The sequence below is a fragment of the Gossypium hirsutum genome, chromosome A03 (assembly GCF_007990345.1).
Source record: "Gossypium hirsutum isolate 1008001.06 chromosome A03, Gossypium_hirsutum_v2.1, whole genome shotgun sequence".
Taxonomy (NCBI): Eukaryota; Viridiplantae; Streptophyta; class Magnoliopsida; order Malvales; family Malvaceae; genus Gossypium; species Gossypium hirsutum.
The window spans coordinates 5,175,683-5,194,977 of NC_053426.1; the positions used below are offsets into that span (position 1 = coordinate 5,175,683).

General features: G+C 29.3%; 1 protein-coding gene and 1 long non-coding RNA gene across 5 annotated transcripts; both read left to right on the plus strand.

Moving 5' to 3' along the window:
* The first annotated feature begins 314 nt into the window (after positions 1–314).
* On the plus strand, positions 315–5,473 carry LOC107887977 (uncharacterized). 2 transcript variants are annotated; one of them, XR_005921493.1, is made up of 4 exons: positions 322–741; positions 888–1,002; positions 4,016–4,818; positions 4,903–5,473. It is a non-coding gene; the product is annotated as an uncharacterized lncRNA (long non-coding RNA). The 2 variants fall into 2 exon arrangements; XR_001681226.2 differs by having other exon boundaries at positions 315–741; positions 888–4,818.
* An 11,097-nt stretch (positions 5,474–16,570) lies between these two features.
* Positions 16,571–18,745, plus strand: LOC107963846 (uncharacterized protein At5g39865). Of its 3 annotated transcripts, none has more exons than XM_041106553.1 (2): positions 16,571–17,689; positions 18,526–18,745. In XM_041106553.1, the coding sequence occupies exons 1-2, from the start codon at positions 16,974–16,976 to the stop codon at positions 18,527–18,529; spliced, it is 720 nt and encodes a 239-aa protein (XP_040962487.1). In that variant the 5' UTR covers positions 16,571–16,973; the 3' UTR covers positions 18,530–18,745. The 3 variants fall into 3 exon arrangements, with proteins under 3 accessions (XP_040962487.1, XP_040962486.1, XP_016755830.2); XM_041106552.1 differs by lacking the exon at positions 18,526–18,745 and adding an exon at positions 17,920–18,174; XM_016900341.2 differs by lacking the exon at positions 18,526–18,745 and having other exon boundaries at positions 16,571–18,174.
* The last annotated feature ends 550 nt before the right edge of the window (positions 18,746–19,295 follow it).

Sequence of the window (19,295 nt, forward strand, 5' to 3'; positions counted from 1 at the left end):
AATAAAAAGAAGGCAAAATAAATAGTCTTAATCAACAATCTTTTACATGAAATGTACTTATTTTATCCTCGGGAAATCAATGATTCTGAGTTCAACGTCCTCATAAGTACAAGATTTTGCTAGCCAATTCGTTGCCATATTTCCTTCTCTCGGAACATATTGGAATTTAACTATTTGGATGTGTCTTGTTACTTCGTTTATCTTCCTAATAAGCGTATAAGAAGAAAGATTCACGTTGCTCTCCTTTATCAATTCAATAGCTATCAAACAATCACTCTCCATGATTATCTTGGTGTAATTTATCGTCCGAGCTATTTCAAGCCCATGTAGGATAGCCCATAACTTCGAGTTAACCACATTTCCTCGAACAATGAACCTTCTAAATCCTACCACCCAGTTGCCGTGTGAATCTTGTATCACTCCTACAGCTGCTAATATGTCACCATCTCCGTTAAAAGCTCCATCAGTGTTTATTTTAACCCAACCCAAACTAGATGGACACCATTTAATTCGCACTGGCCGACTTAGGCTCCGTTTGGCAACCAGGAAAACATTTTCCGGAAAATGTTTTCCTGATTTTACGTTGTTTGGTAACCTGAAAACATTATACCTACGGAAAACATTTTCAGGAACACGGGTAAAATTGCTTGCTTTTTATGTAAAATGTCTTACAGATTTTTTTCCTATAAGACATTTTCCAAACTCAGTGCGTCGTTCATCTTCCTTCTTCTTCTCATCCAGGTAACTTTTCTCCTCCTTCTTCTTCTATTCTCCCTTTTAAGCTCTCACTCTCTCGAACATTTCAATACAAAGAATCGAATTATTATTTCTATTCACTTTTACCGACTTACCCCATCTCTGCAATCTGCGTTTTTTTCTAAGGACAGCTGGGAATTTGTTTAAAGATCTCGTGCGCCAAAGGGTTCCACTTCCACAGCATCCTCTAGGCATTACTCTTCTGTTGATGCTTCTGCACCTAAAATCCCTCATTCTTCAAAACAAGTAAGGTTTTTTAGGAGTGATTTTTGCTGTGTTTATGGGATTTTTGTTAGTTTCCATTAAAAATCTAATAAGTAAGGTTTTTTTGTTTTGTTTTAGTTTATTTGGTTGTATGCATCGAAACTTGTGGGGTAGCACATTTTAAGTTAGAATGAGAGAGTAAAGGTTCATTTGTTTGTCTTAAGAGCTGTTTATATAAAGCATTGTGTTTTTTATTTTTGTTTAATTTATTTTCACTAGTGGTCTTGCTAAGGGTAATAGATGAGAATTTGTTGGAATTTTGAGGGATGCTTATTGTATTTAAGAGGATGGAATTTTGTTGTATTAACTGGATCAGTCAGCTAGTCAAATGTTTTTAGGGAAATGAGATAGTAGATGTATTAGGTAAGGTTGGCATTTGAAGGGAAGTATATTCATAGCTTGATGTTGATATTTGTTCTGTTTTATTGAGTTCTCTATGCTATTATTGGTACTTTCATGTCCTGGTGTTGTTTGTTCTTACTTGGTGTTTGAGTTTTGGTTGACTTGTGCTACTGATGTTTTAATTCTACATATTGGTTCTGAAATGTCTTTGTCCTTTGTTTGCTTTTCTGGTGTTGTCAGTTATTAGTGAAAGTTGTCTTAACAAAAGGGTTTTTCATGTTCAAGAAAAGACTGGAAAGAGGAAAAAATGTTTAAAATTTAAGTGTTTACAACATAAAAGGAGCTTGATCAGCTCTGTTAATCCAGTTTTTCAATCTAAAACAGAAGTAGCTTAACAAAGACAGATTCATACCATACCCTACACTAGTAGCAGCAATAGCCCTGTGAAAAGAAATGGAAACTGACACATTCATAAAACAAGATCAACAAAAAGGGTATTGAAGAAAGTTTGAATTCCTTCGTCAATCATCGTAAACTCTGCACTCTTCAGTCTCAGGATTTTCCAGACAGAAAGATTCTAAAGGATCTTTCTTTTCAACTTCAAGTCTAAGCCTTAGATCAGCCTTGGCTTAACTTACCTCTTCAACTTTATCCCAAGCTACTTTGCATTCATCAGATGTCTCATCTCCTTCACAAACTTGCTTGGCTTCTGTCACTTTTTTCTCATTTGCATTCATCAGATGTCTCATCTCCTTCACAAACTTGCTTGGCTTCTGTCACTTTCTTCTCAATCATCTCACTTAACTGTTTCTCCCTCATTTGAGTCCCTTTATACTTAGCTTCTCCTCCCATGGAGTTTATAGTCATTCTTCTTGAAACCCTTTTAATTACATATAATCAATATTTTAGTCCCTTTTAATTTATTATTCGCTCTAATAAGCAAATTCTAAAAATTATTAATATATTTTTTATTCTATTAAGCAAACCCTAAAAACCATTAATTTAGGGAGACAAATGATGTCCTCTTAAACCTGTTAGAGACATAAGTTGATATCTCTAATCACGTTTTGAGGATCAACGAATCCTGCTGATGATTGCTTACTGTTTTAATGCTTGTTAATTTTTTTGAATTTGGTTACTTTGTAGAAGGATACCTTTGTTTTCCATCATGGTCATAAATGGTGAAGTTAGGAAGTGTCTTTATCATTCATTGATATTGGGATGATCTAATTTTTGAGTCAACGGGGTATGGACTTTAAAGAATTGCAGGAGACATGCATTTTGAAGTTCCATTTGCTTTTTGCTTTTGATAATCAAGGTGTGGTTAAGGTATGAAAAATTTAAATGGAATACGATTCAGGTTTTAAGAGGATTGTTTTGATAGAAGGTTTAATTCATTGAAATGAATGAATCAATGGCAGCCAAACAGACCAAAGTCACGGTAACCAACTAATCACTACATGTTCTATATATATATTTTTGATATATTTTTGATATATTTAAAAGTAAATACATATAATCAATATTTTGGTCTTTGCACAGCATTTCATTGATTATTTTTAGATGAAATTTGAAATGCTAGAACATAACTTATAAAATCATGTAAAAAAAATATATCTCCATTTTGCATCATATATAAGGGATTCCCCGGCTCAGACCGAAGAAGCAATGTCACTCGATCATTATCAAACTGACCGCAATCTTTTTCTGTCCGTGAGGATCCCACCAGAGCGCCTTCTACTTCTAATAGGCCATGAACTAGATCAGAATCATTCTCAACGAACCCATAAGAAGTGATCCCATTTTTTTCATCGGGTCCGGGTAGAGACCAAAGGTCTTGAGCAAGTAAATATTTTGCTAGGTATTTATCACTTAAAATATGATTTATGATTAAAAAAAAGTCATGTATAATAAGTGTAACTCACATATACAGCCCAAGTCCAATTGAATATTGTATATAACCAAATTGAATAAAATCGTTTATTTATCAACTTTCTTAGTTTTTTTAAAAATATATCTTTATTCTATAATATTTAAAAATTTTCACTGATTTGAAAATAAAATATTTATTTTATTATGAAAACTAATTACAAATAGAATTTATTTGAATTAAAAAAATTGTATAATCAAAATTTGATCAAACAAGTAAAAAGAGGTAACAGCAACTAACCTGCCTGTCTTCTTTCTTCTCCATAGTCCTTGCTCAATAAAGTTAATGACCATGATTCTTTTTCTTTGGGCCACCCTTGGCCGACCACTTTTGATTTAATTTCCTTTTGTCTCAAGATTCAAAATTAATCCTAGGTAAAATTATTATACAAGTTCGTGTGTTACGAATTAGATTATATTTTATTTTTTTCATTAATAGAATAGATAAATTAGTTTTTACATGTTAGGTCTAATAGTAAATCGGTCTTTTTGATTAAATATTTTATCAATTTCTGTTATTAAAAAATCATTGTAATTTTTATGATAGTTAACTCTATTCCCTTTAGTCATGGTAACTTTAGTCATTGCTTAAGTCATTGCTTGAGAAACTTTCATATATATATATGTATGCACTTTAGTCATGGTAATTTTAGTCATATATGTGATCTTATGAAAAGTTTACGTATTTTTTGTAGTGATCAAATATTTATGTGGTATTGTGTAGATGGATCATAATCAATATCATGCAATTGTCAGGGTCGTGGCTTCAGTTTTAGCTTTTGGGGCTCTCTGGATTAAAAAATTAAAAACTAGGGAGGAAATTGCTTCTCACCCTCATGTGAATAGAGATTATGAAAGAGAAAATTATATTAATAGTATTTTATATAGTGGTGACTAGCGTTGTATTAATGTGATAAGGATGAGACCGATTAGATTTTTCAATTTGTGTGATATTCTTAGTAGAAATAATTTGTTACAATCAACTAAATCGGTGAATATTAGGGAGCAAGTGATTATATTTTTACATATAATTTTTGGTCATAATGTAAGGTTTCGAGTGATAGGATCTAGATATTATAGATCAACTGAGACAATTCACCGTTATTTTAGGGTTGTATTGAGAGCTATTTTGAAATTGTATAATAGGATCTAGATATTATAGATCAACTGAGACAATTCACCGTTATTTTAGGGTTGTATTGAGAGCTATTTTGAAATTGTATAAGCTAGTTATTAGATTACCTGATGAGTCAACTCCTAGTGAAATCAGAAACAATCCAATGTTTTATCCTTATTTTAAAGATTGTATTGGAGCATTAGATGGAACTCATGTTCGTGCATCTGTTCAACTTAACATTCAAAGAAGATTTCGTAGCCGTAAAGGGGGGACGACACAAAATGTATTCGCTGCCATTACATTTGATTTGAAATTTTCCTATGTTCTAGCTGGTTGGGAAAGTAGTGCACATGATTCTCGTATTTTAAGTGATGCACTTTCACGCCCAAGAGGATTAAGAATTCCGGAAGGTAAGAACTATAAAACATTAAATATCAAATAGTTTTAGTAAGCTCATAATTTATTAGTAATAATTATGTTTTATCAAATTGTAGGTAAATATTATCTTGCTGATGCTGGATATGGCATCCGTAATAGATATATTACCCCATATCGTGGTGTTCGATATCATTTAAAAGAGTTTAGTGCTCAGGGGCCTGAAAATGCAAAGGAACTCTTTAATCTTCGTCGTTCATCATTATGAATCACTATTGAACGTGTTTGTGGGATTTTGAAGAAACGGTTTCGTGTATTAGATGCTGAACCATTTTGGAATCTTCAAACTCAAGTAGATATAGTTTTGGCTTGTTGCATCATTCATAATCATATCATGGGAGTTGATCCTAGTGATTTACTTAATCAAGGATTATACGAGGAGCCTGAGTCTGATTTGATAATATCAACTCTTACGGAGCGAGAAGAAAGAGAAGAAGCAAGAGAATGGTCTGCTCAGAGAGATGAAATTGCACAAACTATGTGGACTGATTATATGGCTAGAAATATTAGGTAGGTTTAGGGCTTAGGGTTGTTGTTTCTATGTTATGTATGTTTTAGTATTAAAATTGTTTTTTTTGTTAATGTTGGATTCTAAAATTTTAGTTTATTATATTTGTTGGATTCTGAACTTATTATGTCTTGATTTTGTTAGATATTGATTATGTTTCAAGCTTGTTGGATATTGAAATTGTAACATCCCGAAATAAGGCCTAAACGGAACAGTGGTTGCGAAACCACAAATTCGAGGTAGAAAAATTTATTTTATTATTATTTTGAGGTCTATGATATGTTTACATGATTGTGTGAAAATTTCGTGAAGAAATTCTATGCATAAAGTGCTTAATTTGAAATTAGGGACTAAATTGAATAAATTGCAAAACTTGTGTTCTAGAAGTATTTTGCATAAAATTGAATTAGATTATTAATTAGAGGTCCTTAAAGAGTAATTTTACCAATTTATAAGTCTATGGACAAAAATTGGACATGGATGGAATTTTTGGAAAGTTTAGTAGTAAGGGCATTTTGGTCATTTAGGGGTAAAATGAATTAAAATACAAAATTAAAAGCCAATTTTGCTCATCTTCAACCCCATGGCCGAATATAGCAAGGAGAAACCATGGCTAGGGTTTTTCAAGCTTCCAAGCTCGATTTTCTTATCAAGCCACTCGGGGATCGAAGGAAACGTCGGAGACCGATCATACTATCGAAGAAATCACATTGGTATAGTTAGACGTTTCGTTTTGTGTATGGCATGTATAGGAACTTGGTTTCTTTTGATATGATATGATCAATGAATGATGTGTAAATACTTGCTAGTGATTAACTAATAGAAGGGCTGATGATATACATGTTTAATAGTATGTATGAATAAGTAGTAACTATCACATGAAAATTAAGAAAAATGTGAAAGTAACTTAAAAACAGATTCAAGTATCAGAAATAACGTGATTTTGAAAAATCACAAGGAATTGTAGAGACATGGGTTGATGGTGAATAATATATGAAGTTAAAGCTCACTGTGTCTATTTTCATATGGATTAAGCAAAATAGGTAAAGGTTTTGTATTTTATAAGATATCTGAGTTTTAGTGAAATAGGGCCAGAGCGATTTTTAGATCCCCTGTTTAAACTTTAGAAATTCACCATAAATTTTACAAAAATAATTAGGTGGTGTACCTTATATGGTTAGAATCCTTATTGAATCTAGTTTTAATAGAAACAAACGGTATAGTCATATGATTTTTTTAAAGAGAGAAAAGTGGTTCACAGTAAGTAGAGGCCAGTGCAGTCGAATTCTGAAACAGGGGTAACTTTAACTAATAAACTGTACTAATTGGCTAAGTCAAAAATTCTAGAAAAAAAATTAGTAGATAGATATATGAGTCTAGTTTCATAAAAAATTTACGGATCTTAATTTTGAGTTTTTAAACTCGAGAAATGAATTTTTAAGTAACCATGACGCAGAAAAATAGTTTATTCCGAAAATTAAAATAAGTGGTTTAGAGTTGTTTAAAAGGTAAGATAAGTTTAGTAACACCTCAAGCTTGACTCCGGTGACGGTTTCGTGCGTGGGGGCGTTACAGAAATGATTGACAATGACAATTATTGACGTAGAATGGGTAAGGGCAACAAAGAAGAGACCTCCAAGCAATTCAGGTGGACAAAACCGATGGAACATCTTTTTCTTGAAATTTTAGCAGAGTAGGCCCAGAAAAGAAATAAGCCTTCTAATACTTTCAAAGCAGTTTCTATTAATCGAGTTGTCAAAGCTATTTCTGAAAAATTTCAAGTCCAATGCGATGCAAAACATGTGGAAAATCATTTGAGGACTGTAAAAAAACAGTGACAGATTATATGTACAATTCGGGGTGAAAGTGGTTTTGGATGGGATGATAACATGAAAATGATCACATGCGATAGAGCGACATATGATGCAGCAGTAATGGTAATATATGTATATATATGTTAAGTATATTTCAATTATTTTTTACTTGTTATTCTAATTTTGTATAATATCCAACAGGCACACAAGAAGTATGAGCCATTTTTGAATAAAAGCATTGATCATTATGATGAAATGGCTTTGGTTGTTGGCAAAGATATGGCAACAGGGAGTTTTGCCAGAACATTTGCTGACATAGATTTGGATAATGATAACATAGATTCAGTGCCTATAGACTGTGAGAATGAAGCGACTGAAGAAGTAAGAACAAATGTATCTTCATCTGGCACATACAAACGTAAAAGAAAAAAGGCTCAAGAAAGTGTCGATGAACAAATTAAATTTGTAGGTGAACAACTTGGCAAAATTGCTAATGCTTTGGAACAATTTACTGTGGATAAGACACCACATCTTTACGAAGAAGTGATGTCAATGGAGGTAGAAGGATTTGATGATGACTTCCTTTGTTCTGTGTTTGATTATTTAGTGAGTCATAAATCTGAGGCCAAAGCTTTTTTAGTTAAAAGTAAGAAGCATAGAAAAATTTGGCTTCAAAAATTTTCTCAAGGTTGAAGATATTGATACTTTTAATGTGGTGTAATATTAGTTATGCACTTGGACAATATTGTTGTTATCATGTGGTGTAATATTAGTTATGCACTTGGATAATGTTGTTGTTATCATGTGGTGTAATACTAATTATGCATTTGGATAATATTATTAATTTCTAGTATTAATTATGGTTTGGAAGCTAATTGATAATTATTCAATCCTTGTTTTTTTATTTTTTTATAACACAATTACAAATAATTTATTTGACTTTGGTTGTTTTCAATTTATGACGGTTAATATTCTAGTTTAATAATTGAGTATTATTATATATTTAAAATGATTTATTTATTTATAAATAAATCATTGCAATACATGTAAAAACAATTTAAAATATAAATTTATTAATATATATATAAAGTACACTCAATCAAACAAAAAAAAGATAATAAATTATTAAATATATAAATTTTTATTAAAACAGCTTTTCAAGAAAATATTTTCAGGAAATCTGCCAAACAACAGAAAATATTTTACACAGATTCATCCAAACACCAGAAAAGTAAATCATTTTCCAAAAAATTATTTTCCAGAAATTATTTTTCGAAAAATATTTTACCTGCAAACAAACGGAGCATTAGTCTCAATCTATCTGTATTTGCAACAGCATCTTTGATCGTGCTAGTAACAGTCTTTGAGCTACAAATTAACTCCTCAGTAGTGTTGTTATATTGTTGGAAAATATACATATTTCTATTCTTCCATAATAGCCAACACAAGCCAGCAAAATTTATACTGGAATCAACACTCCCATTCCGAAATTTTATCTTGCCTTTCAAATTTGCTTTAATCCAACCAAACAAATCTAATAAATAGAAATACAATAAAGAATTTTGAGATATCACTTGACTCCACACAGCATTCGCACCATAGCCCAAAATGGAAAATTTCATTTTAGGCCATTGAAATTTTTAAAAAATTTTAAATTAGTAAAGGTAAAATTCCACTTTGCCCCCCTAAAATTATAAAAATTTAATTTAATCCTTTACAAATTATAAAAATATAAACTATAAAAAATTAAAATTTCATCCGGCCCCCCCTAAAAAAATTTTCTGGCTTCGCCCCTGACCATAGCAGTCCCTCAAAACATGGAGTATAGATTCTTGTGTCACCCTCCATAATACACATCCGATATCATCTATCAAATTTCTTCTAACCCTTTCTTCATTCGTTAGAAGTTTCTAATGCATCTGACCACAAAAAAATGTTTAATTTTAATCCATGTCTAAATTAGATGAAATGAAAAGAGAAATTTTTTTTAAAAGAACTGTGGTTAGGATTTCTTAAAACTTTGAAAAATTTCAAATTTCTACAAATCTTTTAAAATTTGAATTTTTTTCCATAATTTCTAGAACCCTAAATTTGGCTTTGGATTTAACTTTGCAATTGGGCATATTGCTATTCCATTTGTTTCATTTGTATAGCGATGGTAGTGAGAATTAGATCACATCCACCAACCAAATTTAGAACTGACAAATTTGATTGGTATTGAATAATCGATATAGAGTTTATAAGTAAAAAATTCGTCAATTGCATTAAAATTTTGTTAAAATTAGTTTAAATATTTGATTTTGTTGTAATGTATATTTTAGTCATTAAAGTATATCGTTTTTCTCACTTTGATATTTAAAGTTGTTTTTTTTTACTCACTTCAATCATTTATGTTATCTGAAATTTTCAATTCAATTCTTAATGTTATCATATGTTTCCAATTCAATCCTTTGGAAGTTAAAAAAAATTATTGGGATATCCAACCAATCATAAATGGCTTAAAATATTACTCAAATCTACTCATATTTATAAATAGTTAACCCAAGTCTATTTTGGGTCCGCCTATATTTTTTAAAAATATATTTTTATATTTATTTTAATTTATTATTTAATAACTTAATACATTTTTATTTATATATTTTATATATAGTCAAATCTTAAATTTTTTTTCTCAAAAAAAATCTTAAATTTTTTTAAGTTTACATTATAGTAGTATTATATATTATTATAAAATTATTTTTTATATATTATAAATTACATAATATATAAAAATAATATAATATAAAACATTACAAACTTGGAAAAATGAGTCAAGTCAGGCTTGGACCTTGAATGTTCAACCTCGAGCTCAATCCATATTTTAAACGGGTCTATTTTTTTTGCCCAAGTCCATTTTTCGAGCCTAATATTTTTTCCCAAATTCTCCCAAATTTTGGGCGAACCTTCGGTCTTGGGTGGATAATTCGGCCCATGAACAGATATAGTTACATCACAATGAAATCATAAAAAAAAAACTAAATTTTTTTTTAAAATTTTAAGAAATTATATTTATATTAAATTGTTTAAAAATTTTAAAAATATGTACTACTTTTAATAAAACTAGTATGATTCTCACTCACACTTTGCATTGGGTTAATTTTTTTTTTTTGTTAATTATAGAGTAAAAATTTAAAGGTTGCAACATGCTCTAAATTCTTGTACCATTCATATATTTGAAATTTAGTCTTCATACTTTTATTTTCAGGAACTTAGTCCTACTTTTCAAGTTTAAAAATGTAAGTTTATTTATTAATGTTGTTAAAATTTATTTGTTAAATTTGTTGGTGTGACAATTAGAAATTAAACAAAAATACTCACTTAGTATTCATGTAACAAAATGCCATTGTAATTGACCTGATTTTAATAGAAAATTTGAACAGTATTAGCAATTCTTAAAAATTCATATCAACATTTTAATCGGAATAAAATATTTAGACTAACTAATGGCATTATAAGAGTTGAGGTACCAAATTATATCAAAATTAAAGTATAGAGATTAAATCTCAAATTTGAGCAAAGTATAGGAATCAAAATTGAAAATTAACTATTTTTATATAATCTAAAAAATAGAGAGATTAGAATTGAAATTTAGCCATTAAAACGAAAGAAAAGGAAATCGACATGTGTCAAGTAAAGAAGGCATTCCTTTAGTATAGATTGTAAAGGTAATAAAACTATAAAATTATAAAAAATGATTACAACTTGTAAAAGATTGTAAAATTTGTTATTGAAATAATTAAAAATATTATTTAATTGAAATAACATTATTTTTATTATTTAAATAATTTGAAAAAAAATCCAAAGTTATTATAGGTGGTATATTTTTAAGAGACAATAATTTCGTGTTCAAATTCTAATAGATGTGATCTATAAAATTTTAAAAGTATTAAAATTTCTAATATTTTTTAAAAAAATTTAGTAAATGTTTTATAGTGTTTTTTTTAGTTTTATAAATTTTTTTTGCATTTTAATAATTTTTAATTTTTTTATATTATTTCAAAGATTTTTTAAGTTTTTGCTGATGTCATTATGACATCATCACCATCACATGTGGCAATATATGATTCATTGAATATCTCAACCATTAATTTTTTAACGTTCAAATGACTTATTTGAAAACATTTGATAATGTTAGAGATTGAAGTTTTAAGGACCAAATTAGAGAACACTCTAGGCACTAAAGTGTGCATTAATGTTTGTGTTTCTATAATAATTTGTTTATATTATTGAGTTAATTGCACCAAACATCCTCAAATTATAGTTCTCATTTTAAATTGGTCACTAAATTTTAAAATATTCTAATTACATCCTCAAACTATCAATGTTATATCAATTAAGTCCTTTCATTATTAAAATTATTAATTTAACTGTTAAATGGCATGTCAAATCTTATATGGCATAGGCCCTATTTCGCAATTGGCTGATAACTGATTGTTAATTGCAGTGGCTAATTTAACCAACTGATTTGACCAACTGATTCTATTAATTGTTTATTTAAAAGTGTTTGGTAAAACTTAGCTGATAGTTAAAAGTTGATATGTGTAAAATGACAAATAAAGGCACGACACATTTTATTATTAAGTATTTGTTTGTTTATAATACTTTAATCTTTATCGGGTGAAATTATTGAAATAAAATACTATTACCAATGAATTAAAACATACATTATGGAAATTAATTAATGAATATTTTTTAAAATTTAAATAAATAAATTTCTTAAGTTTCTTATTTGCAAATATTAACCTTGTGAAAATTGATAAATATTAATAGTGTACTAATATTATTGTCCGTAGTAACAAAGGGAGTAATTTTTAAGTAAGCTTGGTCAGATATGTCATTCCACATATCTCATTCACAATTTAAATCCTCATTATTTCTAACCCTTTAAAATTTAAGAAATTATTTTATTAAAATTACAAAATCAGATCCTATCATTTTTATTGTCTTTCAATCACAAATCAAATAAATCATTTAAGTAATTATAAATTTTATTTTGCTGAAAATAATTATCAAAGAAAAATAAATTTATTATTGTTACGTTTTGAAGTCCGAAAAATAAATACGATCACGAAAAATATATTTTAATTTTTTATTACAATATTAACAAAAAAAATATGTATTGCATTTAAAAAAATCAAATAATACACACAATAAATCCATGCATTGCACAATAAAGAAAACTACTTTCTTTTATTTTTCAAAAAAAGTTTTTTTTTCTGAGTTTTTAAGGTTTTTCTTTAATTACTTAGAATGATTAAAAACAAATCCATGCGTTGTCTCCTTATTTATCCACGTGCCACCTCCATATTTGTCCACATCGGTAAAATTCTTCAAAAAACAAATGGTGTTAGTGTAGGAATCAATTTATATAATGGATGCCAACCTCAAGATCAATGTGATTCAAAGTAAAGTTAAGAGGCCAATTGGAGAAAATTTATCAAGTTCAGGGACAATCTATATATTAACCCAAGATTATATTATCACACATGCACTATACTGATAAAAAATATATATATTTATAAAAATATATAAATATAAATTATTTTTGATTGAAATGGTAAATTAATATATTAAAAGTTACAGGTTTCAAATTCAAGTTTTATTATATATATAATTTTTTTAGATATTATATAAAAATATTAAAAAAAACCTTTATAATATTTTCTATTTTGTAAAAAAATAGTTTTTTGATAATTTTTTAATTGAATTGAGATCTAGTTGATAAAGGATACAAACTCAGTCATACTCTTAAATAATATTATAAATACGGTGAAAATTCTTGCCAAGTCCCTCTAATATAGAGACCGGATCAAATTACTCTACTATTAAATAGATCAAATAGATCCCTTTATTATTAAAAAGAAAGCAAATAAGATCAAATTGCAATAGACTTAACATTTACTCTTTGAAAAATGATGTGAAAGTATTTCTTTTGTATTTCCCAGTTTAACTCTAAACAAAAAGTTTTATTTTTAGAATCATAAAAACTTTTAACATATTAACTCTATTAAATAGACATTTTATTGAACTATAAATGTTAAGTATATTAAAATTTAATTTAATTTAATTTATTTTAATAATATGAAAATTAAATTTATTTATTTAATAATAAAAAACTAATTTAAGTTTATTGTATCTATCAAATACATTCACTTATGTATATACATATATGATAAAATACTTGAGCTTGTGTTGCACACGTGAATTTACCAATGATTTCTTAGTGTAATGATTGAGATTCTCTATTCACATTTCAAATTTTAAACTCTAAATTTATATTTTTTTAAAGTGAATTTGGATGGGCGGTGATCTATGATGTAGTGTGTTTAGTTTACTTTTTTGTCTCACTTTATAATATTGTTATAGTATATGATATCATTGCCACGACTATTTTTATACTAATCGTAAGCAAACGCACTACTTATCTAAACTCATCTTTAATATTTAAAGTTTAAGAAACCAGTTTCAGCTGATGAAATATTCTTTTCCCGAGTGAAAAACATTGGAATCCAATGACCAAAGTATGCAAAAGACAACTTGCCTTAATTAAGTGTCCTCGCTACAAGAATCCATTAACAATGGGAAAAGAAAATACAAATTTTGGTCTTTTTTGGGAATCACAAATCAAAGAATTTATTTTCCATCAATCAGCATGTGGATTATGTTATCCCCTCTCCACTTTCTTCCTCCAACCATGTGAAACTTTTCAGAGTCCACTCACTTTGGTTGGGTCAAATTATTATACTTAAAATTTTAATCCTTGTATTTTAATATGTTATAATTTGATCCCTCAATTTCAATCATATTATTAGTTGATTCAAACAGTTATTATCTTAATCACTGTGATTAAAATATTGATTAACTAATGATACTATACAGTCGAATTATACTAAATTAAAGTTGAAAAATTAAATTTAAAAATTTAAGCATAAAAAGGAATCAAAATTATAATTTGACTTTTTTTTTAAATATATTTTTTGATTTTTTATTTTATTCAGTCCATTGAAACACTTTTGTCCCACTGTTACAGGCATTATGGATGGGGTTATGGTCCCAAACACCACATGTCAGAATCCATCTTTGTCCCTCCCTTTCCAATGTTAATTCATTGTCTTAAAAATCTCACAATTTTGCAGAGAGGTGCTACTGTGTCATAGGAGTATTAAAAGAACAACAATCTCTCACTAACATGTCCATGTTTTTCATTAATGTTATGTCAAAATAAGCCTGCAAATACATAAATTCCCATCTGCTTGATAAATGGCCAAAATTTAATGTGTTTTCAATGAAGTAAATTTAGTTAAGAAGCAGGTTAAGCTGAAGTGAGATTTTTTAAGGCATCAGAATAAGGTATCTTTTATGTACAAAAAGACATAAATGTTGAATGCAGATGCTGTCCAAAACTCATTTTCTACTAAACCCTTATTCCATTTAACCTTAACCCTCCAAAATTTTTTGGGGGGCATCTTGTTGGGATGTGATTGTGAAGTGAAAACGCGTTAGTGGTAATAATGCATTATATAAGAGTTAGATCGGATTGATGGATCAAGTGGTAAGGCATTTAGTGTTTACTTCTTCGTTACTTTTTCGGTTGAAAAGTGTGGTAGAAAAATATTAAATTTTGCTATTAGTTTTTGTATTTTATAATTTTTTTAGGTTTAATCTATGTACTTTTTAAATTAGTTAATTTTAGTTTATGTACTTTTCGAATTGATCAATTTTAGTCCCGATTCAAATTGTATCAGTTAAATCCATTTGGTTAAATTCAATTACTAGTCATGTGCTATTTATACAATATAGATTTAGTCCATTTTCTCCAATTGGATTATTCTAAGTTCCTATACTTTTCGAATTTTTGAAATTTCAGTCTTGATACAAATGACGATCATTAATCAATTAACTGAATTTTTAAGTGAGTACTATGTGAAAATAATAAGTTAGCGTGACGTTACACATGTGATAATATGTTTGATGCATTAGATTTTAGAAATAACAGAACTTAACTTAAATAAATTTAACGGTTATTGTTTGGTGTCCGGTGATGATCGAAAATTTAAAATTTAGAAAGTATAAGGACTAAAAATGACCAAATTAAAGTGTAAAGAATAAATCCACAACTTTTGTAAAATATAAGGACTGAAACCATAATTTAACCGATAAAAAATGTTGTGAAAAGGTGTTAATTTTTACAGTTATCCATTGCTGCCAAAAATAAATATAATTAAAGATTAAAATAGCATTTCTGTATATAATAATGAAAAATTAAAAACTAGTTAAATTATATAATATTTAAATAATTTGATATAATGATGCTAAATTATAATTTTTGCTCGACTCAAGATTGAATCCAAACCTAATGTCCCACCAAAGAATGCTAGATAAAAAGAAGTGTGACTGGAAATATCTATAATGAAAGATGAATGATGAGGGCAAGGGGGTTAATTAAAATTAAAATTTAATTAAAAGAATAATTGCCCATAGAATTTTAATTCAGTTAAAAAATTTAAAAAATAATAAATATTAATGTGAGTTTTTTTATATATTTTTATATATAATCTAAATATATATATATAATACAATTTTTAACTTAAAACATTATGGTATTTAATCTCTTAACTTTACCATTTCAACCAAAGCCTCGTTTAAATTTTATATCATTTTTTATAAGTATATATATGAAGCTTTCCATTTACATTGTAGATGTGTTATAATCTAATATAAATAATTAGGCTAAAGTGTAAAGAAGTTTATTCACTACATTTATCTTTTTAGGATATATATTAAAAATTTAAAAAAAAAAACATAAAGAGAAACAAAACGCAGGACAACTTTTAAATTTACTTGTAAAGTTACAGTATTCTATGTCACAGATGGAGTCACGACTTTGCCCGATTCGTCTAGCCCACATCCTTAAATGCAAAGGAGCGCACCAACAAGTGTTGGAAGGAGTAGAAGTGAATTTTCTTCTCAAGTATTTGAATTAAGTTCAAATCTTAGAGTTGATTGTTGGAATAATTTTACCTGAATACTACTTCTTATTTGAACAAGATTGATCTCAAAAACCGTAAAATAAATGAAAACACATGTGATTTACAAAAAAAGAAAAAAGGAAAACTTGAGCTAAAAATTTAATTCAACTCAATTTAATTATTAAAAAGTCAACTTATCTGAACTCAAAATGAATTGAAATTGACGTGAAAATAAAAAAAATCCAAAATTGACCCTAAAATTAAAAGCAAAATTAACTTTGTTTTTATACCATTTTTATCTATAACTTTTAAATTTAAACTTATATATTTTATATTATTACAAAAATTATAATATTAACCTAATTAATACTCAATCACGATAATTTTAAAATTTAAAATAAGTAGAGTCCATCCTATCCATAATCAAGTGGACTTGCTGGGTATTATGAATATGGAAACCCAAAATGTAATGCCCCATCTCCTTGTTACAGTTTGATGCCTCTTTTTAAACCCCTTTTCAAAGCTAAAATAAACAAAACCCACCCTCTCAACCACCTTCACCAATAGACCAACCGCCCACCTCCCTCCTCCCCACAGAGCCACTGCCAAACCTCCAAACAAAAAAAGAATACTGATTAAAAAACCCTAATCCCCCTCTTTTGACCCTCCTTCTTCAATCATTGCCCTTCTTCCTTTAACCAAACAAGCCCCCAAGAACCTAAAACAAGCTTTCTTTTATTCTTTAATGGTGTTTTCAATTTCAAATTGAGTCTTGGTAAGGGGAAAAAAGTATCGATCAAATGTGGCGGCCGTGGGGTAGCAGCAAAAAATCACCGGTGCGGCGGATTCACGACACGTCATCTCCTTTCTCCTGCTCGTCTTTCAAAGATATACTACACCTTTGCGCTGAGGATTATTCTCCTTCTTCTTCTCTTCCCCTCTCTTCGGCAGCCAAAAGAACCGCCAATGTCTTCCACCGTGTCCGGATCGCCAACTCTATACTCCGCGCCTGGGGCGAAACCCGGCCCGAATCCAACAGGAAGTTACTGGATTCGGTTTCGGATCGATCCGTTTCCGTTTCGATCCCGGACGCCGATAAGCGCATTGTGGTCTACTACACCAGCCTGCGCGTGGTCCGGTCGACCTTCGAGGACTGCAAAGCCGTACGATCGATCCTCCGGGGGTTCCGTGTCTCGATTGACGAGCGAGATCTGTCGATGGACTCACGGTTCTTGGACGAGTTGAAGGGGATCTTGGGGAAAAGCAAGTTGTCCTTGCCGCGGGTGTTCATCGGCGGAAGGTATTTGGGCGGGGCGGAGGAAATCAAGCAGCTACACGAGACCGGCGAACTCAAGAAGTTAATGGAAGGACTGTCGGCGGCCGAACCCGCTACCTGCGGTGTCTGCGGCGGTTACAGGTTCGTGTTGTGCGACGAGTGTAACGGTAGCCGTAAAATTTACACTGAAAAATCTGGGTTCAAGATTTGTACGGACTGTAACGAAAATGGTCTCATCAGGTGCCCTTCTTGCTCTTATGCTCCCCTCTAAAAAAATTAACGCCTTTTTCTTTTAACTATAAAAGGGAAAATTTTCGCTTATGGCTCTAGCTCGATCTCTTATGCCCCCTTCTATTCTATTATAGCTCTGACTTGAATTGATTCTGAATTTAATGGGAGTCCAATCTAGCTACTAACGTTAACGTTGGATTCCAACAATAAAAAACTGACCTTTTTTTTATTTTTTGTAGCATTAAAAAGCAGTGAACATTGAAAGGGACAAACAGTAGCATTTTAGCATGCTTAAGTTTTGTGTAACTGTAATTGATTTTAGTGTTAATGGGTAGAGTTTTTTTTTCTTTTTTTTTTCTCCCTATTATTATTCAATTATCATGAACAATTAGTACTTTGTTACAAGGTCTTCTTGTTATTACATTCCCTGGAACTGTTTAGAATGATGTTTTGAAAGATGCGAAAGCAGTAGTAAATAAAATAATGATTTGCAAGAACATATGTTGGGGTTTGTCCGCAAAACAGGGGTTCCTATTTGAGGCCAAAAAAATCTGGGTTCCTGCATGTTTAAGAGATTCTTTCCATAATTACTAGGCTTGATAATGAAGAGAAGAAAAGCTGGGTGACCATGGATCCAGGATTTACGGGCAGTTTTTTTACCCTGTTTGTCTTGTCACCCGTAAGACTTGATTTAGGGTTTAAATGATTTTTACTCTAGGTTTTGGGCTCGCTTCATTTAAGTTTATGATTTTGGATTTTGCCATTTGAATAATTGAGCTCCTTGGTGGGATCATGTTGGATACTTCCAAATATAAGTGATGGAAGGATTTTTTTTTTTGAATTAGGTAAAATCCAAACAATCAATTTGACTAGCACAACTCGAACATAGGTCATATATGGAGCAATGAATACCCTTGATGACTAGCTCAACTCGAACGTAGGTCACATCCGGGCCAATGAACTCTTGACCATCAGGACATTATATGTTGTATATTTAAATATTAATCTTCAAATATTCATTTTTTGAATATATTTGGATATCTGAATCTATTATTGATTTCATTTTATTTTTGAGTTGTAGTATTTAATTTGATTTCTATTTAAATCTAAATTTATTTGATCTTGATTCTTTACTATTTAAATTTAAATGATTTTGGTTCAATTTGATTTGATTTTTTATTTACAAAGTAAACAAATTATTATTGTTATCCGAAGTGAAATTAAATTTTATCAAATTCCTTTTTAGGATATAAAAATAAATATTTTATGATATCTAAAAATAAATATTTAAAATAAAAATAACTTTAAAAAGTGTATACAAATTATTTTTTAAAAAATAAAAATAAATAAAAAACTAAATTTTTGCAAGATAATCGTAATTTCTTTTTTTCCTTATTTCTAAAATTGACCCCAACCAAACTATCTCACTCCTAATAAAAATGATTGCTCCTTATGGACAATTTCCAGCTTATGTTGAATAAACTATGTAACCTTTATAGAAAGGGATATGGAGGGTTAATATTGAATTGATGATGGTTGTAGTTGTAGTAGACATGGACAAAAACCTTGAAAAAGACTTCGAATCTAATTAATCCAGTCCCAATCTCAATTTAAT

Coding starts and splice junctions, on each gene's coding strand:
- LOC107963846 (XM_016900341.2), top strand. CDS start 16,974: ATGTGGCGGCCGTGGGGTAGCAGCAAAAAATCACCGGTGCGGCGGATT.